Raw genomic sequence first — 23,666 nt, 5'->3', positions numbered from 1 at the left:
TGTTTCAACCTAAATATTTTTTCTTTATTTTTTATTAGTCCTTCCTTCGAAAATTAATATAGGTATGAGGAATTCCAAGATATCTGATATGTGAAAAATATTAAACCGATATGACTAATAAATACTTCAAGGTGTAATAAACTACTACAATAAAAAGGTGAAAAAAATGTATCTGGAATGATCATTTATATCTTCTTGTAAATGTCTCATGTACCACAGCCTGGACCAAGAAATAATCTGCCATTTCTGTTTAAACGCTCTGGAATATCACATCCCATAATCTCATAATCAGAGGAGGTATTCATGGCTCAGCAGGAGAAGTGCGAGTGATATTTTCCAGACAGCTAAAGAAAACCTGGACAGCGTTTACGGCCAGCGCACTCAAACCCACTACAGTTACGAGGCTGAGGATAACTACAGGTTTTATTTTCCTATTGACTTTCAATCAGAGCGAGGACAAAACACAAACAGCGGTGCTCTGCAACAGGAGGACAAATGTAGGACGACCCAAACGTGATGCTCAAGGTCACAGGTTTGCTCTGTTCGAGAGGCTCTTAGTAACATGATGGATGTTCTCACAAACGCATTTGCTCACGATACAATGACTGCTCTCGTTGCCATGGCACTTAGTGCATCTTGTTGTATTGAGTTCAAAAGGGGTTCGGGAAAGTAATCCAACACGTCATTCACGACAAAACAGCAGATCGATGGCATTATCCTCATCTGCCTGAGTGACCAGAGGAGAAGACTGTACTGAAAAACTCTTCTGCAGGACTTCAGAAAGTGTCAAATAAACACAAATGATAAAAAAAAAAAAACTGTACCACACAATGATGAAAATACCATGGTATTTTATTTTAGCATTTAGACACCATAGTATATGAATATAGTACTCATTCACAGAAAAAAAACACAGATTTTAGTTTTTAGTTATATTGTTCTTGAAATATACATATTTAATTCATAAATAAACAAATAAAAAAGATAACGAATACACAAGTTTACTATTTTTTGAGGAAAGATAATATAATAAACAAAGATAAATTGATATAGTTAGTCCAATTCTGTGTGTGTATATATATATATATATATATATACACACACACACACACACACATACAAATAATTCCTACACTGTAAAAAGTTTTCACCAGTTTCAACTTGAAAACCTAAGTTTCGCAGGTGCCTTAAAATGTAAAGTTAAATCAATTTAAGTCATTTCAACTCACAAGTTAAATCAACTCATTTTTATTGTATTAAGTTAAAATGACTTGTAGTTTTAAGCTGATTTAACTTAAAATTTTAAGGCAGCTGCTGGAACTTAGGTTTTTAAGTTGAATCTGGTGAAAACTTTTTACAGTGTAGGAATATTTTGAAAAAAAAAAAAAAAACTTAAATCTAAATATCGTTTAAAACAGCCAGAATCATGTACTTTTTTAATAATATTTAGGTTTCTTTTTTGATTTATTTTTAATTTAATTTAGGTCTAAACATTCCTATAAATATTAAAAAAACTTAAATAAATGAATGAATAAAGCTTAATATTAGCTATAATTGCCAAATTCTGAATATTTTTTTAATAATATTTAAGTTTATTTTAAATTTATATTTTTAAAAACATTCCTATAATTATTTTGAAAAAAAAAGAAGCTATGTTTCAGTCAATCCTAATATGTGACCCTGGACCACAAAACCAGTCATAAGGTTAAATTTGACAAAACTGAGATTTATACATCATATGAAAGCTCATATAAGCTTTCTATTGATTGTTAGGATAGGACAATATTTGGCTGAGATACATCTATTTGAAATCAGAAATCTGAGGATGCAAAAAAATCAAAAAGACTGAGAAAATCACCTTTAAAGTTGTCCAAATTAGGTTCTTAACAATGCATATTACAAATCAAAAATTACATTTTGATATGTTTACAGTAGGAATTTTACAAAAAATCTTCATGGAACATGAACTTTACTTAATTTCTTAATGATTTTTGGCATAAAAGAAAAATCTAAAATTTTGACCCATGCAATGTATTTTTGGCTATTGCTACAAACAGTAAAAATTGCCAGAATCTGAAATATTTGTTTTTAAATATTTTTGTTTATTTTTAATTCAGATTATTTAGATTTAAACATTGCTATAAATATTTTGGGAGTTTTTTTTTTTTTTTAAGAAAATAAATTAATAAATAAATCTTAATATTGTTAAAGGAATAAATAAAGAATTTTTTTTATATTATTTTACATTATTATATTATTAGTCCTATATATTATTTATAATTATATTATTTTATTGTATTTTGGAAAGAAAATCTTAAATAAATCTTAATATTGTTAAATTCTGATTTGTTAGATTTGGAATATGTTTTATAGTAATTAAGTTTTTTTTGTAATTATTATTTAGGTAGAAACATTCTTATAAACATAAAAAAAATATATTTTTTAAAATAAATAAACATACATTAATAATAAGAAATAAATCCTAATATTTTTAAAAATAGCCCAATTCTGAATATTTTGGTTTAATTTAAATTTAAATTAAAGATTATTTATTTTGAAACATTACTATAAATATTGGGGGGTTAGTATTGTATATTATATATTATTTATAATTCTATTATTTTATTATATTTTGGAAGAAAAACATTTCTTAAATAAATAAATCTTAATATTGTTAAAAACACCCAGATTGTTGATATTTTTAATATTTAATATTAATATTTTTAATATTTAGGTTTATTTTTAATTTAAATTATTTAGTTTGAAACATTCCTATAAATATTTGGGAAAACAAAATCTTAATAAATAAACAAATAAATCTCAATATTGTTAAAAATACCCAGATTCGGGTTATTTTTTAATAATATTTAGGTTTATTTGTAATTTAAATTATTTAGGTTTAAACATTCATATAAATATTTTGGAAACAAACAAAAAAAAATCTTATATAAATAAATAAGTCTTAATATAGCCAAAATCTGAATATTTTAATAATATTTAGGTTTATTCTTAAATTTATATTATTTAGATATTTAAATGATTAAATTTAAATACAGTCTTTCATGTACATAAATTAATTCATTCATTCATTAATAGCCAAAATAAAAATAAATGTAAGCACTTTCTAGAGACTATATATTGGCTATATTTAATCATATTTATTTGTTATCTTTCTATTTATTTATTTATTTATTTATTCTGTTTATCTCAATAGTAAAAAAAATATAAAATAAAATAAAAATTCTGGTAAAATTACACAAAAAAATATTTAAAAAAAATAATTATCACCTGACAATATTAACCAAAATTGTGTCACTGCATCCTTAGTAAGTACAAAATAGAAAAGGGAAGCAAATACAAGCATTAATTTGTCATAAGATGTAATTTAACCAGGTTTAGTAAAGATGACAAAAACAATTGCGCAGCATGAGGTTTCTGTGCATTAAACTGCCATCAGCAAAGCAGGCTTTAAACTTTCATGCTTAGCTTTCATGTCACGCCTCGTGTTTACGGCCCTCTAATCAATCTTACATTTAGATTGAAGCAGCTACACAAATGTTTCACGGCTGGCTTTTCATCACACGCGCCTGTCTGTTCTGGCTAATGCATAGATAAATTATGTATTCATGAATTTATGGAAGGAATTTGCATCTGATCTCCACGGCAGAAAACTTCCCTCAGCTTGTTTGCCTTATAATTCAAGAATAAATGATTCAAGAACAGATGTTTGCTGACAAAACTGCACAGAAGAAATCAGCCAAAGTTGATCACAGAGACGACGGCGCCGCTGGTCCACAGATCGAACAGGAAGAGAGGTCTGGAATGGAAGAGCAGCGCTCCATGAGAACAGATGGCGGATTTACAAAACAGCCACAGACGGAAGCATCAAAGCAACTGGTGACCAGTGACCTGCACTGCAAAAATGGCTCACTTTTGCTTTACAGCCATATTTAGTCTATTTTGATAGCCTCATATTAGCAGGGCATCAAAGAGCACAGGAAGGTGCGATAAGACACGACTATTTCACTGATAAGACCTGAGGAGCCTTTGAATAAAAACATACCTTTGAAATTTCTTTATGATTTATGCTGTGCATATGTCTTCTTCAGGTGCATCCCAAACTTATTTAAAACTAATCTATATCATTAAAGACCTAAAACGTCTATTAAGACTCAGTGCATGCATAAATTAGTCTGTAGCACACCTCCAGTGGTGGTTTATCATAAAAGGAGGCTGTAATGGTTTGTTTATTTGCTGACCTGTGGATAGTGGACCCAAGCTGGGACGGGGAGGAACACATTAAGCAACTCCTTAATGTTTCCACCCACAGTCATTAGTGCTCGTTAGAAATAAACAGACATTCAAGAGAGGCGAGTTTAGCAATTACCCTCACCTTTGATGTTGCCCTAATTTCCTTTAAAATGCCCCTCTTGGTTTCTCAGATAAACAAACCCAAGTGATTAGTTTTTGAGCAAGCGGCTCTGTGGAAAATAAATATATTTTAACTATAAAAATACATAGAAATCGTTTATTTTTGAATTAAAAAAAAAAAAAAATATATATATATATATATATATATATATATATAGATATAAAAAATATATATATATATATATATATATATATATGGAAATATTTAAATGTTTAAAATATAGAAATGTTTTTTTTTAAATATGTTGTTGAGCACGTTATTTTTTCTATTTATTTTTTATTTATATTAATTATCAAAATGTGTATTAAAATAAGGCATAAAGTAGTTATATTATTATTATTTAAAATTAAAAAAATAAATATATCTAGAGCAATAAAAAAATATGTACTGCTTTAATATAATATAATAATAAAAAATAATAATATATTTATATTACATAAAATATAAATAATAAATATATTACACAATATAATGTATAATATATTACATACTGTATGTACTGCTTTAAATGGCAAAACATAATAATAATAATATGATATTATATAATAATAATAATAACAATAATAAAATATAATTATATTTAATAATATAATCATATATAAGTAATACAATAAATAATAATTATAATATATTATATATAACAAATGCAGTATATACCGCTTTAAAGTGTAAAAAACAAAGTAATAATAATAGTAATAATAATACTAATAATAATAATATACTTATATTAATTATTTAAAATATAAATAATATATTATATATAATATAATTTCTAATATACAACAAATGTACTGCTTGAATGCAAAATAATAGTAATATTGCTGTATAAATAATAATAATAATAATATTGTTATATTATTATTATTATTATTATTATTATTATTATATTTAAATTAATTAAATGAATTAAAATACAAATAATAATATATAACAAATACTGCATGCAAAAACAAAATAATAGTAATAATAATAACAATTACTTATATTAATGTTTTTAATCTTCAAATAATAATAATAATAATTATATAAATGGTAAAACAATGTTATTATTGTTGTTGTATAAATAATGAAAACAATAATAAAAACAATAACATTTAAATTATTTTTTAACATATAAACAATAATTATAATATATAATATAACAAATACTGCATGTACTGCTTTAAAACGTAAAATAATAATATTAACAATAATGCTAATAATTATAATTGTATTAATTATTTAAATATAAATAATAAATATAATATATAATAGATAAGTACTATATGTACTGATTTAAAATGTATTATAATAATAATGTTATTGTTATTTATTATTAATATTAATTAATATTATATTAACTATTTAAAATATAAATAATAAATATACAATATAACACATAAGTATTGTACGTACTGATTTAAATTATATAATAGTAATAATATTAATAATAATTATTATTTTTTATTAATTATTATTATTATTACAACAATTACTGTTTTAAAAAATTAAGTCAAATAACAGTGAAAAATTAATAATAATAATAAAAATAGTAATAATAATATTAATAGAAGAAATAATAATAATAATAATAATAAAATATTTATTGTAAAATGATTAATAAACAACTGGAGCATTTACACTACAACTACTACTACTACTAATAATAATAGCAATACTTATAATTTTTTGTAAAATGATTAATAAACATTATTATTATTATTATTATTATTATTATTATTATTATTATTATACTATTAAAAGTCAAATAACAGTGGAGAATAATAATAAGTTTTATTATTCACTATACTTTTTGTAAAATAATTAATAAACATTATTATTATTATTATTATTACTTATTATTACATGCAGTAAGTAATAAAATGACTTTATAAAGCTGTTAAAATTGTTACAGCACTCACAGAGATGCATTATTCATTCTAAAATGCATTTTGCAGCCCTCTGGTGCTTTGAAATGCTTTAAAATTAATGTGAGTATCGACAAAACACATGGTTTCACAGCTGAACGGGACTGCAGCTGAGATTCCAGCATGACTCCCGGCTACTGTAATTGAAAATGAGTAGTTCAATAGTAAAGCAGTCATGCATTACACACTGTTTACTTTGGCTTTAACCAAGGTCAAGAGATACTGCATTTCATCACCAGGGTGAAACCGTCTCGATATGCTGTTGAAAGATATGACACATGCTGCAAGAGTGACAGCTGCAAATATGCTTTAATTGTTTTACACTGGAAGCCTGTTACAAACGTGGAATCATGCACAAGCCTTTACTTAGCCTTCTAAGCAATGCATCTTAAGGTCCCTGAACTATTCCTGAGAAATTCATCTTCTATAGCACATTAACCTTTACGGTGCATAGTTATTAATATTCATCTAAATGCATACGGCTTGTTTTATTTAAAAAAAAAAAAAAAAAAATCTCCATATGCTGTGTCATGGACCTCATTACTCCTAAATTAAGCCCAGGAGAACAAGTCTACAGCATCTGTTGCATTGCTTTCAGCAGAAAAGCATAAAAGAGCAGTTTAATCTATCATGATTAGGAACGGCCGATGTTACAACACAACATCAATGTCATGCATCTGAGGGATTCTCAGCAGTAAAATTAATATTGATTCATATTTTCCTTTAACCCATTCATCTTATTAACAATTCAAACATACATTAACCCTGCTGGTAGTTAGCACATTTACATAATGAGCTGAGCCCTGCATGCTCATGTGGGTGATATGAGTTTTAATAAGGCTAAACAAACAAATAAACATATATGCAAAATACCATTTAAACATATGATGTAAAAGGTAATTTTTGAGTATTTAATCATAACATTTAATATTTTAAATAGACATAAATACTGAAATATTGAAATATCTAACAATATATATTATTACAATTACATTCATATATTTATTCAAAATTATGTACATACATAAAAATAAAAATGTTAAAAAATATTTCAATTTATATTTTTTTATATTTTTGTAATTTTAAATATTAAATAAAAAAGTTAAATACATTATATATAATACATTATTTAATTTACTTTTTTACATTTAATAGTAATATTTTGAATAATTGTATCATTGACGAAAAAATTGAAATATAAAATGATTTACTTTTTTAGATGTAATAATAATTTTGAATATTGCATATTTTAGGAAATATATAAATATATGTAAAGTATCATATCAATATATAATGTAAAAAGATATTTTTTAATATTTAATAGTAATATTATAATATTTTTAACATTGCATTTTTAAAATATAAACCCTTAAATACTGAAATATATATAAACAATATATATTAACATACTTATTACTATTAAATAATTTTATTTATTTAAACATTTATACATACATAAATGTAAAAAAAAACATTGTTTTATGTAAATAAACATTTAATAGTAATATTTTGAATATTGTATAGGAAAAAATGTCCATAATACATAATTTAATTTTAAATATTTAATAGTAATTTTAAATATTGCATATTTTAAGAAATACTTAGAAATATATGTAAAATATATAAATATGATGTAAAAAACATTTTTGAATATTTAATAGTAATATTTAATCATTTGAATATTAGATTTTTTAAATATAAATACTGAAATATTAAAATTTATAACAAATATGTCAGCATACTTATTTTAATTATAGGAATATTTATTCAAATGCATGTACATACATAAAAAAAGTAAAAAAAAAAAAAAAAATACATCATTCAATTTATATTATTTTCGAATATGTTATTGTAATTTTAAATATTCCATTAAAAAAATATGCAAGATATATATAAAAAAATACATGATTTAATTTACATAATTGTAGAACATTTATTTGAATAGTAATACTTTGAATATTATTTCAGTGGGGAAAAATATTTTTTTTTATTTTTTAGATTTAATAGTAATTTTGAATATTACATATATTTTCAGAAATAAATATATGTAAAATATCATAAATATACAACGTAAAAAGATCATTTGTTAATATTTAATAGCAATATTTAATATTTTGAATATTGCTTTTTTAAAATATAATTACTGAAATATATAATAAATTAACATACTTATTGCAATTATATAAGTATATTTATTCAAGATTACGTACATACATAAATGTACATATGATAAAAATATATCATTCAATTTACATTATTTGTGAACATTTTATACATTAATAATTTAACATTTAAAAATGTAATAGTAATATTTTGAATATTGAAGATGGATTATAATGAACGATAGATAGAACGATAGAACGATAGATCGATAGATAGATAGATAGATAGATAGATAGATAGATAGATAGATAGATAGATAGATAGATAGATAGATAGATAGATAGATAGATAGATAGAATTTTTAATCATGTTAGTAATTTAGTTTCATGGTATATATTTTTGAAAACCGTAGTATTACCATCTAAAACCATCATCTGCAAAGGGTTCAAGCGCTCATTTCTGAACATATTGTAAAGGATATTCTTTGAGCTCTGTGACAGCACAAGCATCTTCGGGTTTATTCAGAGCAGCAGTCAGGGACCATTACAATACAGAGCTCTTCTGAGCGGATTATTAACGTTCTGTTTCCATGGCGTTTCTTTTCATCCTCACTGTTCTCCAGGGTGAGTCCGTGCAGACGGCTCTCTATTGATGAGCCAGGTTATCAGCAGGACTGAAGCACTAATCCCCGGCCAGAAATGACTGTCTTCCGAGCCTGTTTGTCTGCTTTTTCCCCCTCTCTCTCAAGTGGAAAGATCCACTCCACAAGGTCACGCTCAGAAAAGCATTGAGCGGGACTCAGGAAAATGACATACCTGAAATATGATGAACGGCTGCCCCAGCCAGCCAAATGACAAAAAGCAGATGGCAATTAATACCTCCACAGGGAAAAGATGAATAAAAGAGAGCAGGAGGAGGGAGAGAAGCAGGAAAAAAGGGTGTGTGTGTTTACTCAACTCCAGAACATGAAACTAAAAACAAGTGCAAGTGAGAATTATCGTGACCTTGTTTAAAAATAGTTTAAGAAATAAAGTAGGCCTGCTTAAATTACCTGTGAGAAATATCTGACGTTCTGTGACAGACACTTTGGAGTCAAACCACAGTCTGAAACAAAGGCCTCAGACAAACTAATGACGATGGCTCTAACTACCTGAAATGAACTAAAATGCCCTATGAATTCCATACAAAGGGGGAAAAAAATGCCCCCGTGCAATTAAACAATGTATTACGGCTGTCGCAATTTAAATGAAATGTGAAAATGTTTCTGACGAGTTTAGGAATGCATTGTCCAATCAAAGGATATTCAGAACTCAGAGCCGTGAATTCCCTCATCATAAACAAAACAGTACAGATATGATGTAAAATATAGCTGCAAGCAGCGATTACCAGGGTTCAAGCACTTAAGGCATTTAAGCACATATGGAAAAAGACATTGGGTTAACATGGCTGTAACCACCTAAATCAAGGACTTTAAGCAAATCCAGGTATTTTACCACAGAAATATAATGATTTTTAACATTTATGACTGTTATAGCACCGACTATTTCTAAAGCCACCTATAGTTCACCTAGTTTCGTGAAGTTTTGAGTTTTCGTTTAAGATTTATAGGCTTTTGGGTATAATTGGCCATGCCCCTTTAAAAATGACAAAGTGTCCAGTTCGATATTTGTTTAATAATTATGCATCTAAATGGTCCAGGGAATTGTACTGCAGTGGATTTGTTGATATTGAGCAAAAAAAACAAGGACTAGTTCGCAAAAGTAGTCCTTTTTTAATAATTTTGAATATTTAATGCACAATTTAATTGACAGCAGTGTTCAAGACCTAGTGTTTGTGTGAATATATGAACAATTTGAGGTCATTCACCATTAAAAAAATTTTAACTGTTGTAGGGCACCTATGATTTCAATTAAACTTTGCATGCTTTTTAATAATCAGCTGACACAAAGTCTTACCAAGTAAAGTTTTGAGTTTTCAATTTTCATTCAGTGTTTATAAGCTTTTGGGTATATTTGGCTATGCCCCTTTAAGTAAATGACCCTGTTATAGCTAACCAAAGGACAATTTTTTTTTTTTTTTGATAATTATTTATCAAGAGAGTACAGAGAATTGTGCAGCAGTGGTTTGCTCAAGACGGAGCGAAAAACCTAGGACTAGTTCGCAAAAGTAGTTTTTTTAACATAATTGGAAACAATTAGTGAACGCTTTGATTGACAGCAGTGTTCCTTGAGGCAAAGTTGCTCAGCATGAGAAGATCTATCACATGATATGAAGAGTGAGTATATGTTAGGAAAATCTTGCAATATGCAGTCTTTTATACACTTGAAAAATGTGATACTGGCTGATAGCGGCCATGTTTTTTGAGATATGCAAATGTCTTCAAAGACCCTTGTGGCACATTGGACAAAGATACCAAGTCAATGGGATGAACGGTTGCATAGTTATAGGTATTTTCACCACCAAGTTGCAAATCTGCAATTTTTTTTTTTTTAATTTGACCAAAGATTGAGCTCTTACACATTTGTAAGTTTAGGAAAAATATCTCATTCCGTTCAAGAGTTACAGCCTTTTTAGTAAATTTGGCCCACTTTTTTCAAATGTTATGGCGCCCCTTTGCGTCGGGGAGTCGAAATTTCGACTTTTTTTTATTATTAATGATATTCACTGTCAAGACACCAGGCGAAATACCTAGGACTAGTTCGCAAAAGTAGTTTTTTTTTTTTTTTTTAATCAACCAATGTAAAAAAAAATACCCTGGAAATCAGTTCTAGGGGCAAATATTGTGCCCTATAATAGAAAATGTCTGACATGTCTGTGAACTTGAAATGTCTATAATGTGCTTATACATGTGTGCAAAAAAAAAAATCTAAAGACCTTTTTCCAAAAAATAAAGAACATTTTGTGCAATGGAAAGGTTCCTCATTGAACCATAGATGCACATTGTCACCTGATGATAGTACTACGTCTACTACTAATAAAATTATTAAAATGATCAACTATAAGGAATATTTAGCAGAAAGAATAATTTACCAGAATTTATTTACCAGCAAAAAAAACTTTTTGGAAAGTAAATAAAAAATAAATAAAATAATAATTAATTATTTCTTTATAAAATTAATTAATTAAACATACTTTTTTGTAAGTATTTGACATTAAAGACAACATAGTATGGTTATTATAACAATAATGTGATTATAAAAATTGTCCTCACGAATGTAAAAAATGTCCCTGGAAATAAGTTTCGGGGGGCAAATATTGCCTTTTAATGGAAAAGTTAATTTCTGACACTGGTGATTTGTATGTCTGACACACCTGTGAACCTGAAATATCATATCTATAATGTGCTTATATGTGTGCAATAAAGAAAAATCTACATAAATTCAAAGAAACAATGTGGAAAACAGTTAAACAATTATTAAAACAGTTAATAAAAGAGTCTTTTGTCTTAATGAGAAGAACATTAATAATCTAACCCACCATTCACCTTATTTTTCTAGTAGTGGACGCGGCTATTTGTAAAATTTATGGGTCTGGCTTGTGGTCTTATCCGTGTCCAGCTACTTTTAGCAGTACAAAACAGCTTGCTTTGCTGCTTGATATTACAAATAGGTGTGTCTTACCATATTATTTTAATGTATTATCTTAATTATGAACACACTTTTTTTGTAGTGCAAACGGTTTTATCATTTACTGCATGTTGGTCATCTCCCTATAGAGGCTAATGAACCGAAAATCTCACTTCTGCATTGAGAAATAAGGTGGATAAAGAACCTTTTGTGAAATGGAAAGGTTCATCTGTGAACCATAGATGCCACTTTCCCTCAGTTCACTGGAATACAGAAACAATCTCAACATTTCTACATTGTCTGCTGAGGCCTACCGCCTGATTCTTCTCAACACACATCCCGCACGAGCATTTGTGGGGTACTGAGAGTTTTGTAGACTTTAATCAAGTGTCAGAAATGATCAGGCTACAGAGAGGGCATGAAAAGCTGGTGTGAATTAAATCACAGCACATCTGCTAAAAACGTCAATCTCATTACGGCGTCATCCTGCACACGCTTTCCGCTCAGTGAGAGGAAAAATTACACCTCTGGAAATGAAAATACAGTACGTGTCTGAAATGAATAGCAATGGTGACAACAAACAAGCCAGACCGCTGGATCACTAGAAGCAGCCTTTTAAGCAAATGACTTATGACAGTGATATTTCGGAAGCTGATGAAAAGGCCCTCAACAGATGCTCTCAACAAATAACTTTGCTTTTCTGATGGACAACATAGGAAAGTGAGGATTATATGTGACCCTGGACTACAAAACCAGTCATAAGGTTAAATTTTACAAAACTGAGATGTATGCATCATATGAAAGCTCAATAAATAAGCTTTCTATTGATGTATGGTTTGTTAGGATAGGACAATATTTGGCCGAGATACATCTATTTGAAAATCTGGAATATAATATAATAATTTAATTGTTGGTTACAATATTTATCCTACATAAATTATATATTAAACACCAAAAAAAAAAAAAAAAAAATAATAATAATAATAATAATAATAATTCTGCATTGTCAAAATAAAATGGATGGTCAAATCAAGCAAATCATCTGCTATATGTTTTCAAAATATATACACACTTAAGTGAAGAAAGAAAGTAAGAAAGAAAGAAAGAAAGAAAGAAAGAAAGAAAGAAAGAAAGAAAGAAAGAAAGAAAGAAAGAAAGAAAGAAAGAAAGAAAGAAAAATGCAATACATATTTATCCACTGAAAGCGCTGTGAAAATCAATTGATCCTGCCAATTAGCATGGAGGGTCGAAAAGCGGCCTTCACCAAAAAAAAAAAGTTCAATGTAAAGTGAAATTAACGGGTATTTTTCAAATAGTGTAAAGTTTAACTTCTAGATTACTTTATTTTAGGTATGTATTTAGGCACTCTAATGTCAGACACCTCATTAGTTGACCAAAAAACAGCCTGTCCAATAACTTAAGGTGCAGCAACATCTGAGAAAGAGCAACAGCGCCCCCTAGAGAACATACTAAGAAGTGTCAGCATTACTCACATGCATTTTGTCCTGCACTAATTTATGTTTGCTTTGTATCCACTACCATCACACAAATACATTTCATATTATAAAAACATTATCATAAGGAAAAACGGCAGAAGTGAAGAGAAACCTTATAAAGCTGCGCTGCTACAAACACCATGGTACTTTGAAAAATACTATGATACTGTAGTACATGTACTGTCATTTACATACATGGTATAATGTCACTAGCTTCCTAAAAAGTAAAAATTCATGTAAATCAATTTAAAGGGGGAAATTTTATCCCTTAAATATTATGGGGGTACGCCACTGTGAAAAGTTTGAGAACCACTGGTATAGTGTATCGTATAATGTTAAATGCTGATCTTTGAATCTTTCTATTCACCAACTAATCTGGAAAAATTACTTAACTGTTTTAAATATTGATAATAATAATAATAATAATAATAATAATAATAATAATAATTATTATTATTATTATTATTATTATAAAAATGTTTCTTGCAAATCAGCATATCAGGATGATTTCAGAAGCATCATGTGACACTGAAAACGAGTAATGATGCTGACAATTGAGCTTTGATCACAGGAATAAATTACATTTTAAAATATATTGTAACAGAAAGCAGCTATTTTAAATGGTAAAATATTTCACAATATTACCGCTTTTGCTGTATTTTGGATTAAATAATTTCAGCTTTGATCACCGGAATAAATTACATTTTAAAATGTATTTAAATAAAAAGCAGCTATTTTAAATCGTAAAAAGATTTCACAATATTACTGCTGTATTTTGGATCAGGCTTGCTTTTTTTTCTTAAAATAGTTTGCATTATAACATCTCAACTCATCTCAAACACATTTTGACATTCACTAACCTGAGCATAAACATGTAGCTGGATGCAACCCTCTGAATAAACTGTATTAATAATTCTCTCTAATACAAAATATTCTTAAGCATGGTTTCTTACCTCTTCAGACAACTTTGACAAGCAGTCTTCAAGAAATCCTTGGCTATGCAGAATGCATAGGGCTCGCATGAATAAATCTCCTCACCGGCTTTGATTTCGCGCAGAGCACGCAAACCGTTTCCTTTACCCTCACTGACAAACCTCTCTATATTCCCAGCCATCATATCACAACACTAACATCACTCGAACCGAGCGTCCATGTGCAGACATACAGTTCATACACATTACAAATGCGCTGTTTGTATTCATGCCTGTCAACTTGACACGGCACTGCGCAGATGATTACAAATCTGAAAATCACCACATAACATTTTTTTTTATTTGTGTATAAACAGGTTATATTGAGATGAATGCTTGATGAACATATTAATAAAAGACTAACGGAATAATACAGAATATAATAATTTCATTACCTCCCAGAATGCGCAAAACTGACGCACTCTTGATCAGCATAGTATGTTAGCACGTCGCGGCAACATGACGTACGTTGTGCGCCTCACCAATAGGATTGCGAAACAGTCGGGTCATCAACATGCGGGGTTCAATGTCACCGACGCGTGTGTTGCGCAGCTTTCGTTAATGTAGATCATGTGGACAAGAACCGCATAATTTAAGGTTAGTTTGGATTAAAAGTGTTTAACATTGTGTAAACAATAATCTGCATGCATCAGGAGAGACTGGAGAGTTAACGAGTTAGGTTTGCTGCCGCAGCATGGATAATGGCGTTTCAGCTGAATAGACAGGATTATAGTATGTAATGTAATGGTTAAAGTATTGAAACCATGGGCCAAATTTGTATTTAGAGAGCTATTTGCAGTAAAGAATATAGAAACTGGGCGAAGAAAATGTCTGTGCGGAATTTACTTATATAACCACGTGAAATGGCTTTTTTGATGCCAGGAGTCAGGGTTCTAGTCATTTATCTTTTTTCTAGTTAATTTTTCATATTTTATCAGTTACAAATTGCTCATTGTGATTACAATGTCTATACAAATATTTCATTTAAATTTTATATGAAAATTCATAGGTTAAAAGGTTTGGGAAGACTGTATAGCTTGTACAATGCATATGTGAGCCTGGACTACAAAACCAGTCATAGGGTTCTTCTTCTTTTGAAATTGAGATTTATACATCACCTGAAAGCTTTCCATTGATGCACGCTGTTAGGATAGGACAGTATTTGTCTGAGATAGGACTATTTGAAAATCTGTAATCTGAGGGTGCAAAAAATCTAAATATTGAGAAAATCGGCTTTAAAGTTTTCCATATTAAGTTTTTAGCAATGCATATTACTAATCAAAAATGAAGTTTTGATATATTTATGATAGGAAATTTACCAAATATCTTCATGGAACATGATCTTTACTTAATATCCAAATGAATTTTGGCATAAAAGAAAAATCTATCATTTTGACCCATACAGTGTAGTTTTGGTTATTGCTACAAATATTCCTGTGCTACTTAAGATTGGTTTTGTGGTCGAGAGTCACATATATGTAAAAATATTCTATAAATGCATAGGGTATCTCTTTATATATTAGTATATATACACACACTCCCAGTCAAAAGTTTTTGAGCTGTAAGATTTTTTAAAATGTTTTTCAAAGAAGCCTGCATTTTTCACCAAGCCTGCATTTAGTCGATCCAAAGTACAGCAAAAACAGTAAAATTGTGAAACATTTTTGCCATTTAAAATAACTTTTCTATTTAAAAATGTAATTTATTCTTGTGATTTCAAACCTGAATTTTTAGCATCATTACTCCAGTCACATGATCCTTCAGAAATCATTCTAATATGCTGAATTGTTGCTTGAAAAAAAATTTATTATGATGTTGAAAACAGCATTTGAGTAAATTTTTTTCAGGTTTCTTTGGAGAATATAAAGTTAGAAGAAACAGCATTTATCTTAAAAATAGTAATATTTTGTAACATTATAGATGTTTATAATCACTTGTGATTAATTTAAAGCATCCTTGCTAAATAAAAGTATTAATTTCTAATAAGATAAGTGCTTATCTTTCAATTCGTAAAACAATCCTGAAAAAATTGTATTCAACTGTTTGAAATATTGATAATAAAACTAAAAAATGTTTCTTGAACAGCCGATCAGCATATTAGAATGACTTCTGAAAGATTGTGTGACACTGAAGACTGGAGTAATGATGCTGAAAATTTAGCTTTGATTATTATAATTACATTTTAAAATATATTCAAATAGAAAACAACTATTTTAAATAGTCAAAATATTTCACAATATAACAGCTTTTGCTGTATTTTGGATCAAATAAACGCAGGCTTGGTGAGCAGAAGAGACTTCTCTAAAAACATTAAAAATCTTACTGTTCAGAAACTTTTGACTGGTACTGTGCATATATATAACTAGGTTTTGATTTGCTATTTTAATTGCTTATTATATGATTTCAGGCTTCAAGCTTGTTGGTCATCATGGCAGCGTGTGGAGGATGTAGGTTCTTTGTCCTTACTTTAAGAACTCTATATGGAACGCCAACATCTGCATCACCCTGCGCTCTCCCCGTAACTAAACACAGGACTTTGTTTACCTCTGCGAGAATTTACTCTCTAGACCCATTCCCCTCCGGATCAAGAAAGACCCAAGCTCAGGTGGTCAAACCAGAGCGAATTTCCCCATCCCCAGGAGGCGTTCAGAGGAACCTCTCTGCTGTCGCTGTGCCTCTGCAGGGTCAGTTTCGCCCTCTCTGCCGGTACGACCCTTTAGATCTGGGCGATGTGGAAGAGAACACACAGAAAGCGATGGCTTGTAAAAACATGAGCCAGTTCATTGTAGACCCTTCCCTTGCAAGAATCGTGACCGACCGTCTCGCCGGAGACATTGATGATGGGAAAGCTGTTATATTTGAGTGTAACCCAGGTGTGTTTTCTGCAACTAATAATTTAACACTGTCAGTATTTGTAAAAATATTAACGTGGGTTTTTGTCTCTTTCCGCAGGTCCTGGAGTGTTGACACGTGCTCTGCTGAACCGTGGGGCTCAAAGGGTAGTTGCCCTGGAAGGGGACAAAAACTTCCTTCCTGAGCTGAAGGTAGACGTCCGAAATGATCTCCTTATTCTGCTCATTATCAGCTTTTATTTCACTAATAAATAACCTAGAAGTTGGCCATCCAATATGTAGATGAGTTTGTTCTTCATCAGAACAAATTTGGAGAAATTTAGCATCACTTGCTCACCAATGAGAATCCTCTGTTGTGAATGGGTGCCGTCAGAATTTGGTGTGACCATCCTTTGCGATTATAGCAGCTTTTGCCCTAGGTGCACTTGCGCATAGTTTTTCAGGTTGGTCTCTTGAAGCATCTTGCCAGAGTTCTTCTGGATTTAGTCTGTCTCAGTTTATGTTTCTTCATGTCATTCCAGATAGATTGGATGATGATGGGATCAGATCTCTGTGTGGAGCACTGGCTGTTTGTCAGACTCATTGTGCAAACAAAAATGTGACCCTGGACGACAAAACCAGTCATAAGGTTAAATTTGACTAAACTGAGATTTATACATCATATGAAAGCTCAATAAATAAGCTTTCTATTGATGTATGGTTTGTTAGGATAGGACAGTATTTGGCTGAGATACATCTATTTGAAATCAGAAATCTGAGGATGCAAAAAAATCTAAAAGACTGAGAAAATCACCTTTAAAGTTGTCCAAATTAGGTTTTTAATGCATATTACAAATCAAAAATTACATTTTGATATGTTTACAGTAGGAATTTTACAAAAAGTGTCCATGGAACATGAACTTTACTTAATTTCTTAATGATTTTTGGCATAAAAGAAAAATCAAAAATTTTGACCCATGCAATGTATTTTTGGCTATTGCTACAAATATACCCCAGCGACTTAAGTTTTGTGGTCCAGGGTCACAAATGTCACTGGATTATTACAATTAATGGCAAAATGAATGTTTGGAAATGTTTTGAAATAACTCACCTAAAACCATTTTTTAGCTGGTGTTTGCCTCTACTTGATTATGAAGAACATCAATGTCAATTTAACCACGACAGATGTTAATCAAGAAACAGCACACCCTTAAATAAACCTTTGATCTTAAAGGCCTTGGAGAGCAAACTGGATGGGCAGCTAGATGTGGTTCATTGTGACTTCTTCAAGCTGGATCCCATTGGCCAAGGCAGCATGAGACCACCCGCCATGTACTCGGAGAAGCTCTTCTCTAAGCTTGCCATCCCAGAGGTACCTTGGTCAGCAGGTTAGTGCCCTAAACATATAGATTATTGTGAATGGGAAGAAAGAGAGACAATAACATGAGGATGAGTAAACTATCCTTTTAGGCAAGAAATATGTAAATGCTTTTTCTTTCTTTCTTTCCATTTTGTGTGAAGATGTCCCAGTGAAAGTTGTGGGGATCTTCTCGCAAAGAAATGAGAAGAACTTGCTGTGGAAGCTGATTTACAACCTGTTTGAGCGCCGCTCTATTTACCACTACGGACGTGTGGAGTTGATCATGTTCATCAGTCAGAAAGAATACACGGTGAGTTTGCATGACTTCTGTGTACGAGAAGGTTTCACCTAAATGGGCCATTCTAGAGAATTGGTGCAAACTGGCTGAATGTTAAAGTAATTTTCAGGTGACAATAAGTCTATACTGCTATACACGCTACACATTGACTACTCTAAAATATATCCAAGTTTCATTTCAATCGTATTGTCCCTTGAGAAGATACACTAAAATGGTTGCTGAAATGTGAGGGGTGTACTCACTTTTGTGACATACTTTATTTACAAGGAAGATTTAAGCAAAATCTTAATAGGTCAATATAACCCTTCTTATTAAATTATGTTACTGTGTTTCGGTAGTGACAGATGTTCCAAAACTTTCTGAAAATAAAATCTGAGAAATAACTGCACAGTTACTAGAAATCAGGGTTGCCAAACCTGCCCAATTGGTATTCAAAACTAGCCCAATCACATTTCTGTGGGTGTGTCCTCCAGTAAAAATCTCATTCCGGGGGTAAAATATCATGTTATTGGGGTTGCTTCAACCCACGGCAACAGGTGTTAAAGTATCCCAATTCTAAGGGAAAGTTGCAAACTTGGCAACACTGCTAGAAATGTTTACCTTGAATATTATTATACAATTTGCATACATACAAAATTTGTGGAAAAAGACACATGGAGCTTTCAAGTTGGATCCAAGTATGAATTTTGAATTTGATTCTCTTTCAGAAACTATTGACCCCTCCAGGAGATTACAAGAACTATCAAGCTTTCTGTGTTCTCTGGCAAATGGCCTGTGATATCGAGTTACTGCATGAGGTAAGCTTTTTATTTTATGTATTATATATGCATCAACGTTACCTTTTTGCAGGAATAATTGATCAACTATAGTTTTTTCAGTGCACGTACTGTATTTGTGAATTTCTGCTTTGTTCTCACCAGGAGCCATTGTCATCCTTTCTAACTGTAACTAAAAATACTGGAAGGTTCTCCTTAAAGAACACTGTAAGTATTGTCACAAAAATACTATCACTCTAGAATTTAGCATCGGTTTATATTGTATTAGTGATTCAGTAGCACTGTGTCATCAGATCCTTCTGTCAATCATTAGTTAATCAGTCTAAATCGATCTATGAGCCTGACAACTCATTTTCCCACTGAATAAAGTCAGATTTATCACTTGAGTACTTAAAAAATGAGCAGAGAAACTTTAATCTGCCTTGTGTACTAAAAGCATTGTTTACTATGCTTATTTGCTTAGGGAATTTTGTTTTTTAATAAATGGCATGTAAGTATACATATACAAACACGCCAGCCACTGTTCAAATGTCAGAAGTCTCTTACGCTGCTCAAGGTAGATTTTACTTACATAATTAAATGCAATTAAAAACAGTAATAATTTGAAATATTTACATTTCTAATATGCTTTCAAATATAATTTATTTTTTACTATTTAAAATAGTTGTTTTCTATTTGAAAATACTTTAAAAAGTATTTTTTTCCTGTGATCAAAGCCATTTCTCCAGTTCTTAGTGTCACATGATCCTTCAGAAATCATTTGCTGATCTGCAGCTCAAGGAAAATTTTAAGATTATTATCAATGTTGAAAAAGTTGTGTTTCTGTGGAAAACGATCAATTTTTTAGGATTCTTTGAATAAAAAATTCAAAAGAACAGCATTTGTTTGAAATAGAAATCTTGAGCAACATTATAAATGTCTTTACTGTCACTACTTTTCTACAGCACTGTTTTGCCACGTTAAAAAAAAAAAAGATTGAGAAGAAAGTCGAAATATTTCAACTTTCGGGAATAAAGTCGAAGTGTTTCGAGAATACATTTTTGAGGATAAATTTGAAATTGCAAGAATAAAGTCGAAGGGTTTTGAGAAAAGTAAAAATGTTTTGAGAATAAAGTCAAAATTACGAGAATAACGTTGAAGTGTTTCGACAAAAGTGAAAATGTTTTGAAAATAAATTTGTGAATTAAGTCAAAATTATAAGTATAATCTCAAAGTGTTTCGAGAATAAAGTCGAAGTGTTTCGAGAATAAATTAAGAATTAAATCAAAATTACGAGGATTAATTCGTAGCAGTTACGAGAATAAAGTTATAATATTTTGAGAGTGTGTGTGTGTATATATATATATATATATATATATATATATATATATATATATATATATATATATATAAGCCTATTGTGCATGCAAATGGCCTGGATTGGGAGCAGCGGGAGATATTCCAAAGTCTCCGCTTTCAAAAGCTGTCAGTTTTATAACAAAATATAAACAGTACGGTATGTCAATACAATAATACAGTACAATAATGTGTTATTCATGCTCTTTAATGTGGCGTGACAGATCACTGTATTCGCCTCAGTTTAAGCGGCATGTAAATCAGTCATCTCTCTGATTACAATTAGGCAATACTGATTTTTTTTTTTTTTCTGATAAAACTGACAGATTTTGAAAGCTGAGACTTTGTTTTATATTAAAATTACCAAAAGCACAAAGCTTATTGCTATTATTGGGTGGCTGTGCACTACAAATAGGCCTAATGAATGCAATCGAAGCATACTGTCCCTGGGAGTATAACATATGGCATGATTTCTGCTAATAATAACACATATATTCAAATAAATTCCAGTGGCCTGGAAACTTTTCCCGGTGCTTTCAATCCGGGCCATTTGCATGGGCAAGCTATACTTTCTAAACATCATAACTTTATTTCACGAAACATTTCAACTTTATTTTTGAAACATTTCAATCTTAATTGCCACAATTTTGAATTTATTCTAGAACATTTCAACTTTATTTTTGAAACATTTCGATATAATTCCCACAATTTTTTAATTTATTCTCTGAACATTTCAACTTCATTTCCACAATTTTGAATTTATTCTCGGAACATTTTAACTTTATTCTCGAAACATTTAGACTTTATTCCCACAAAATTTTGAATTTATTCTAGGAACATTTTAACTTTATTCTCGAAACTTAATTCCCACTATTTAGAATTTATTCTTGAAACATTTCAACTTAATTTCCACAATTGTGAATTTATTCTCAAAACATTTTCAACTTTATTCTCGAAACATTTCGACTTTTTTAAATTTTAACGTGGCACTGAAGCGCTGTTGTAGGAATGGAAGTGCTGAAGTGAATTAGAAAAAAAACTCTCCACCTCCCGAAATATTATAACGTAATTATTCCCGTAATTTTATTTTTTTTAATAAATGATTTGAAATCTTTTGAATTTTCTATTTATAAAGAAATACTGAAAAAAATACTTTTTTGATAAAGAGAAGGGTTTAAAATAACATTTGAATTTTTTTTTTAACATTGTCATATGTTTTTTACTGTAATGTTTTATCAAAGCTACTACAAAAAAAAAAAAAAAAAAATTATTTACACTTTTTTTTATTATAATCTTCCCACAGTTATCCCACAGTGATAACCTTTGTTTGGTGCGGATAACTCCACGCGAGGACTTGTTTAACTCTCTCCTGACTCCCTTGAATGGCAGCACTCTGGTTATGATGGTGAAACAATGCCTTGCCAAAAGAAAAAGCAGATTGATAGAACAAATTAAGTAAGTTTATGAACTCTAACCTGTATTTTGATACAACCAGTTTTAAACTAATATAATACAAGGTTGTATTCATACTTTCCTTTTGTGTTTGTTTTCCAAAGTTCATGGAGTCCTGGCAGTGGATTAGAGTTCACCTCAAAGCTTGGCTTCCTTGATGACGTGATGACAGGCGATGTTTACCCAGATGAGTTCAAGCGTCTGTTTGAGCTAATGGAGCAGTCTGGAAGCTTCACTGAGAGCTGGCTTTATGAGGAGACGCTGGAAACCACGAACACTGGTCGCTCGTAATACCGCCAATCATGGACAAAAAACTTTCATTGTTTTATATGGAAGAATCGGCTAAAGAAGAAAAACACCGTATTGTTTAAAGAAACCCTAATCCTTAATGATGGCTAATATGTAGACAGACCTGTCTATGAAGGACTTTACATTTTGATAAAGTTATATATATATAGTCATAAAATGTGGACTGGAGAAACAGGTTTCATGAGTGGTCATTTTGGTTGTCGATGACTGCTTGTTGGAGACAAAATGTGATGAAGATATTGTTACATTTTCAGAGAGGTATTGTTGCCATGCTGAAACCATGAAGCCGATAGCCATTAAGTGTGTACTACGAGTACAAATACCTGCTTGATTACCACTTTGATAGTAGGAAATATTAAATTAATTAAAAAATCGTTTGGAATTGTAATGATTACATTTAGCAAACAATGTAAAATTATGTAAATGTTCAAAAGTACTTGCTTCGCTTGTTTTTGTTTGTTGTATTTAAATATGAATTTTTAATAAACAAATACTTAAAACAAATGTAGGAAAAGCTTGGTTTTGATCAAATGAAAAACACTCGCTGTGTGGTAATATTTTTTTTATCTAGCAGAATATTACGGAGAATAAAATCTGTAGAAATTATAAATAAAATAAATATGCAGTAATATGACAATAAATGAAAGAAAATTATTTTTAACTGTATTTTTAATATTTATTTTTTTTCATATTTTTTTTATATGTGTTAATTTCTTATATATATATATATATATATATATATATATATATATATATATAGAGAGAGAGAGAGAGAGAGAGAGAGAGATCTATATCTAAAATCTATATAATAGACATTGTAAATAAATTCC

The 23,666-nt window shown here is 29.8% G+C and overlaps 2 protein-coding genes across 2 annotated transcripts in view; one reads left to right on the top strand and one right to left on the bottom strand.

Moving 5' to 3' along the window:
- The window catches only part of smyd3 (SET and MYND domain containing 3), a 35,740-nt gene extending 21,122 nt beyond the window's left edge, over positions 1–14,618 (bottom strand). Inside the window, exon 1 of the mRNA XM_073827556.1 lies at positions 14,458–14,618. Coding sequence (XP_073683657.1) covers positions 14,458–14,618 — 161 coding nt within the window. The remainder of the gene's footprint in view (positions 1–14,457) is intronic.
- Positions 14,619–14,967: 349 nt separating this feature from the next.
- tfb2m (transcription factor B2, mitochondrial) lies at positions 14,968–22,980 on the top strand. The gene is made up of 9 exons (XM_073827044.1): positions 14,968–15,072; positions 16,883–17,348; positions 17,428–17,519; positions 18,541–18,694; positions 18,828–18,976; positions 19,672–19,761; positions 19,885–19,947; positions 22,379–22,530; positions 22,632–22,980. The coding sequence occupies exons 2-9, from the start codon at positions 16,904–16,906 to the stop codon at positions 22,816–22,818; spliced, it is 1,332 nt and encodes a 443-aa protein (XP_073683145.1). The 5' UTR covers positions 14,968–15,072; positions 16,883–16,903; the 3' UTR covers positions 22,819–22,980.
- Positions 22,981–23,666: the final 686 nt, after the last annotated feature.

Source organism: Garra rufa, chromosome 21 (genome assembly GCF_049309525.1).
Source record: "Garra rufa chromosome 21, GarRuf1.0, whole genome shotgun sequence".
NCBI lineage: Eukaryota > Metazoa > Chordata > Actinopteri > Cypriniformes > Cyprinidae > Garra > Garra rufa.
The sequence above is the reverse complement of the archived record's forward strand: the minus strand, read 5'-3'. Positions and strand labels throughout refer to the sequence as shown.

What these genes read in the sequence shown, in the direction of transcription:
- tfb2m (XM_073827044.1), top strand. Translation starts at nt 16,904, where the DNA reads ATGGCAGCGTGTGGAGGATGTAGGTTCTTTGTCCTTACTTTAAGAACT. An exon ending in ACTTCCTTCCTGAGCTGAAG is followed by an intron (nt 17,520 to 18,540) that starts GTAGACGTCCGA and finishes TTGATCTTAAAG; the next exon opens with GCCTTGGAGAGCAAACTGGA. An exon ending in TCAGTCAGAAAGAATACACG is followed by an intron (nt 18,977 to 19,671) that starts GTGAGTTTGCAT and finishes ATTCTCTTTCAG; the next exon opens with AAACTATTGACCCCTCCAGG.